The sequence below is a fragment of the Poeciliopsis prolifica genome, unplaced genomic scaffold (assembly GCF_027474105.1).
Source record: "Poeciliopsis prolifica strain line A6 unplaced genomic scaffold, Auburn_PproV2 SCAFFOLD014, whole genome shotgun sequence".
In the NCBI taxonomy this organism is placed as follows: Eukaryota; Metazoa; Chordata; class Actinopteri; order Cyprinodontiformes; family Poeciliidae; genus Poeciliopsis; species Poeciliopsis prolifica.
The window spans coordinates 1,138,421-1,144,420 of NW_026562389.1; the positions used below are offsets into that span (position 1 = coordinate 1,138,421).

Here is a 6,000-nt window from a genome sequence, read left to right on the forward strand (position 1 = left end):
ACCACAGGAGACAGTTATCAGGCACCATCTGACCAACTGTATCAACTGAATCTTGATATAGTTATTAGGTTATCTTTTTTTTTTTTTTTTTAAATCATCCTTCCTCAAACACCAATCATTTGCTATAATTTTTTCAAAATAAATCCGCTCAGACATTCAGTCTTATTTCCGCTTACTCGTTTGGTTATGTGGTGGGAGGTTTGCACGTCAGTAAATGACTTTTTTTTTCACTTTCTTTTTCTGTGCAGTTTTCCAGTTAGCTGTAGACTCATGTGTATGTATGTGTGTGGGGGGGAATAACCCTGGATCAATTTAGTTACATTTAAGCGAATTTGCAAAGTGCATCAATCTGTCTGTGTCGTGCGTGTGCGTCCTGACCATGTTGCTCACCGCGCGCCACAACACAGTCAACTCGCGTTTCAGTTCCCTGTTGTGCCCTTTTCTCACCGGCAGGGCGTTCCGAGAGCCGGATCAAAAGGTTTTAAACCGGCTACAAAGGAAAAAATTGAAACTGGAGATGATCCTGGATTTAACAAATCTACAATGGATGCCGCGAGCCAGGCAACCGCAAATATCTTCGCCTTAAAAAAAATCTTTTAATGTTGACTTCAGGGCTTCCTTAACTTCCTAGTCCTAAATGTTACTTTATTCAGTTCCAAACGGGACTTTTATGACATGTAAAGCGCAACAGATTTTTTTTTTCTGGTGGTTTAGGCTACAGCTGAATTTTGGATTGTGTTAAATGTTAATCATAATTACTTAAAATATAGCAAATTGTTCGTTTGCAGAGGTAAAAGTCTAACATTATTGGGCTTTTTTTTTTTTTTTTTACTTTTTTTAAAGCATTTGCATAAGTATTTAACTTAAAGAAACCATAAAAAGTTAAACCATAGTCAATTCAAACCAGATGTGCAAGATTATTTAATCCATTAGACTTAAGCAGGGTTTTGGAATTCCACTAATTTAATCAAACTTAAACACTAATTCACTTTGTATTCAGCGACTATGCAACTATAACAAAAACTAAATGATAAAAATATAAATTTTCAATGCTGGATTTCTCAAAATATTAAGTTTTAAAAAGCACTCCAAAACTAGGAACACGAGGGAAACGACCAGGAGGATAAGAACCAACAATAGACGATAACAAGCAAACAGGATCAACACAAATGAGCACATTTTACTGTTCATTACATTGAAGGTAGATTCTTGTATGAATTTGGAATGATAAAGCATTATATTAGAGGATATAGTTGACTTGTGTATATGAGTTACTGTACGCAAACTATTCTCTAAGCTTATTATTAACGTAGCCTTGGTTCATGTTATATGGGCAGCCATGCAGAGGCGGCCCTAGTCCATTTGGGCCCCCAGCAGCCCAACCCCCTCCATGAAGTTCCCCACCAGTGTATTAACTTCTAAACATTTAGCCAAATAATCACAAGTGCTTTCCTGTAGCTGAACGTAAATCTAACTGAAAAGCAAGTATGAGCAAAAAACTGGTACAAATAGAAATTGAGTAACGTGCTCTGTTCCTTTCCTGATTTTTCAATGTGGCATGGCATGAGGTTTGTTTTTGTTTTATTTTTGTTCTTTAATCAATGTTCATAAGAATTTACCACAATGAAAGCAGAGTATATTTGTGTCTCTAAGCGGTTAAACTTAAATAATTATTTCTTGCCAATTAATTATTAGATATCTACCGAAATCAAATTAAAATTGATGCACCACTTTTATCCATTAAATTTGTTTGCTCTCGATTCAGATAAAACAACATTCATCTGCGATCCAGCCCCGTTGACTCTGGCTCTGTATAATCACACTGCGCATTCAGTGCCAGTCCCTGGGTTCTTAACTAGGGAGGCCAATTGACCCTGTTGAACTTTTCTAGCTGCCCCCGTTATTCCCCCCCCTTCTGATAGCCCCACCTCCATGTCGGAGGCGCAACACAGGCTCAGTGAGAGGTCAGGTGAGGATCCTGTTTCATCCACGCACGTCTCGCGCGGTGCACCCTCCTTACTAAGCCCCTCATCACTTGCACGTGCGTCCGGTGGGAGGTTCCCCTGCCACCCCGTTTGCGTCAAGCACTCCCTAAATCGTAATGTTATCATAAACAGTCCCACCTCAAAGACCCATAATCACCTCTCAGGCTTTTTTTTTTTTTTTTTTTTTTTTTTTACCGAGACATCTCATTGGACGTGAACACGCGACCAGCGCGAGGAGGGGGGCTTCCAGACGCGTGCCGCTTTTTAAGCCGACGCAGCGCCTTGAGACACCAGAGAAGGAGTCCCGCACGCGACCCGAACGCCTCTTACACACACACAAACACACAAACTGTGAGCAATTGTGAATTCCAAGGAACATTTCCTAATACAGTTATAGGGGGTATAAAAACGTGTTCTCGTTATTTTGGAGATATGGATGTGTTAACGGTGGAAGAGTGGAGTAAAGGCCCGCGGGAGGTTGCAGCTCTGGGCGCGCGGCAACAGGAACGCGTCAGCGCCGGGGTGGCGGAGAGGGGAGGGACGCATCAACTCGAGGTGTCCCGCTACGACCCGGGACATACGCTCGTGGACGGCGGCAGTGATCCACGCGCCTGGCTAACCGACGCTGCTGGCACCTGCGCGGCACACGCCACACCACCCGACTACCTGCGACACTCGCCCTGTCCGAGCACCGGCTCCTACCAGGGTGAGAGACCTCATTACACTTCAATACATCAGATAGGAGCGATTAATGTCATTGATTAGGTATTGATACTTCTTTTTTTATTAGTTGTAGATCTTTTACACATTTAAATGTTATGGGACTTTTGACTAGTAAAAGTAAGAACACGCGAAATAAATCATTCATTTTCATTTGCTTTATTAGTTGTTGTTTTTATTTAACTTTGCCATAAGAGGGAATTCAACTATTCTCATTTATTAATTAGTCATTTTTCGCTCTGCTTCTATCAGAGAGTTGTTCCCCCGGGTCCTCGGGCCATCCCAGCCCTCCCATTCACAGAAGATCTGCCAAGAGTCCCTCCTCTTCCTCGCTCAAAGTCAGGGACCTGTGCCGCCTCAAAGGCACCATCACGGGCCCCGATGAAGAGGCCCCCCTTAGGCAGAGAGCGCAGTCCAGCAAGCCCGTCAGCGGCGTCCAGCGGCAGAGGCGGGTGGCCGCCAATGCACGTGAGAGGAGGCGCATGCACGGGCTGAACCACGCGTTCGACGAACTGCGCAGCGTCATCCCTGCCTTCGACAATGATAAGAAACTCTCCAAGTACGAAACTCTGCAGATGGCGCAGATTTACATCAACGCGCTGGCCGAGTTGCTACAGGGTCCGGTGTCCAGCAGCAACGAAAACTCCGACGGTTCGCCAAAGCGTGACATTTTGCTGTCAGCCGCAGATGGCTTCGAAGGGGCAAAAGAAAGGGCTGCCCAGTCGCCGTCACTTACCTGCAGGACAGCGGTGGCTCTGCCCCTCTCTGGTGATGCCATACCCGTTCACATCAACGGGATGCCATTCCGCTCCTCATTCCAAGAGAACTCGTTCACCGGCAGAGTTGACGAAGCGATGTGTTCCCCTTCTTCCTCGCCCTCACTTGTCGGGAACGAGAGGAAAGAGTCCCCGCGAAGCGACGGGGAGTTTTCCCCGCGCTCCCACTTCAGTGACTCGGATGAAATGGCAATGGAGCTCCAGTCAAGTGAAGAAGATGATCTGTCGGAAATCAAGCTGCCCAGCCACCGTCATCCCACAGTGTCATTCTAAATAGTTTTTGAATAATGATTAAAAAAAAGACTAAATAAAAGTAGTTCACTGCAACAGAATTGACCAAATTCACTAAACCGTGTCAATCCTACAGCCTTGTAACTTCAGAAGGAAAATATTTCTCCTTTGTTTTTCATTTCGCAATGAAACACATTTTCTGTTTCTGTAATAACTGTTGTTAGAAAGGCCTGATTCGGTTCTGCCAACACACACACACACACTCCCACACACACGTTATATTTCATATTTCCTTAAAGACGTGGGTGGACGACCCCTCTGCCATGTCGCGCTCAGCACCGCCATGGGCATTTCCCACGTCCATCTGACCAAAACTCTGTCTTCCACAAGGCTTTATTGACTGTTTGTTTCGTTCGTTTTGCTTACGTGAGATTTATATGTAGAAATTATTTGAAATTGTTCTTGATTTTTCTTTGTTGTGTTTTTCATTTGAAAATTCGTTTGTATTATGTATTTTAATTTTTGCAACTTCTAAAGTTTAGAACATGCACTTTAAATATTCGGGCCAGAGGCTCAAGAGTCGTCAGTACAGCGATGTTTTGGTTTCCCTAAACTTCACAGAATACAGTTTGTGCTTTGTTAGCTAGTGTAGTACTGCCAACCTCCCACAGATGTAACCCAATTAATGTAGCCATCATCGCTGCCTTTTTGGAAGATTTTCTCTTTTTTTTTTTTTTTTTTATCAACGGAAGAAATTTGTGTGACTTTGTTTCTTTCACTGTCTGAGATTAAATGATGCTTATAATGTAGCCTATTTATTACTTATATGTTTCTTACTTTTGTTTTTTGTAACTCCGTATAGTTTAAGTTGATGAGGAAAAAAAATAACAGTCGTTTTGCCATTCTTTGTTATTTTCATTGGACTTTGAAAATAAAGAATATAAGAAAAATAACTTGTCTTTAAATCATCTTTTCACAATTTACCCATAGAAAATATGAGCCGAAACAAATGCACAAAGGTTTCTTTTAGTATTTATTATTACAATTATTATTATTATTATTATTATTATTATTATTATTATTATTATTATTATTATTGTGAAGTATAATACAAATATTTTGAGCATCTTAATTCCAACTGCTGATTACCAGTTAAGATTTTTTTCCTGTACAACTGGACCAATGATATAGAGAAACTGGCGTGCAAATAATTATAAATCGAACTAAATGTTTTCTAACTTTTCACTCTTTGTTTCGTTAAACTAATGAGGCTTTAACTTAAATATCTACACTCTTAAATGACTTTTAAAGAAAGTTTTTAACTTATGTATGTTTGTGGTTTTGTCTGTTGTTTTTTGTGGTTTTTTTGTTTGTTTGTTTGTTTATTAACTCTTGAAAAAAGTTATCCTCTTTTCTTCTCTGAACTGATGCCATCTCCTCCATTCGGCACTTACCAGATTTGTTAATGGTGGAGCGTGCATTAATTTCAGCCTATTGTTGGTTGGCTCGTGGGCTGAGGTGTTGGATGGCCTCAGTGGAGCACGCGCTGTCAGCTGGTGAGCGCTCGCGGGTCCCCACTGTGTCCCCGAGGACCTGACTCGAGAGAGAACACGCTTTTCCTAACTAAAGAAAAGAGTGCGCACGCGCGCGCGTGCGCACGCGCGCCGGTGCATCCCATGGCCTCTGTTTATTTCCATCCCCATTATATTCGCGGTCTATCTTCATTTGACCCGGAGACTGGCTCGTGACAGCAAGTCCGCGCTGCTTTGAAACAGAAATAGTTGTTTTCTTTTTCTTTTTTTTTTCCTTATCATGCGCAACGCAAAAATGTAGCGATGCATGGAGCGGAAAAAGTAAAACACTACGAAATAATTTATGAACAAACAACCTGTTTGCTGGCCGACGAAATGGCCTGTCCCCCACCAACTGCCTTCAGCCAATCCCAGCTCCCAGCGCCCTTATGCTCGCTTCTCCAGAGTAGATGATAAAATAATAATGCTGCGTTGAATTATTGACATAATTAATGGAGAGTAGAGCTGTGTCTCGGTGTAATCGCACAGGCATCGGCAGCGAGTTCGTTCCGCGGTGAGACGATATCAAGTTTCCGTAAACATTCACCGTAGAAACACGCTTTTGGCACATGCGGTAACATGTAGGAAACGTTTTGTAGATCGATAATTTAGGCTGTTATTTTCTCTATTTTTTTATTTTTTTTAATTTTTTTCTTTATGGTTGATAAATGTAAAGTTCTTTTGGCGAATCGAGACTTTGTGGTTTGCTCTCTGAGA

At 42.0% G+C, this 6,000-nt stretch overlaps 1 protein-coding gene across 1 annotated transcript; it reads left to right on the forward strand.

The window, feature by feature from the left end:
- The first annotated feature begins 2,273 nt into the window (after positions 1–2,273).
- On the forward strand, positions 2,274–4,394 carry atoh1a (atonal bHLH transcription factor 1a). Its single transcript, XM_055039709.1, has 2 exons — positions 2,274–2,691; positions 2,958–4,394. The coding sequence occupies exons 1-2, from the start codon at positions 2,418–2,420 to the stop codon at positions 3,752–3,754; spliced, it is 1,071 nt and encodes a 356-aa protein (XP_054895684.1). The 5' UTR covers positions 2,274–2,417; the 3' UTR covers positions 3,755–4,394.
- Positions 4,395–6,000: the final 1,606 nt, after the last annotated feature.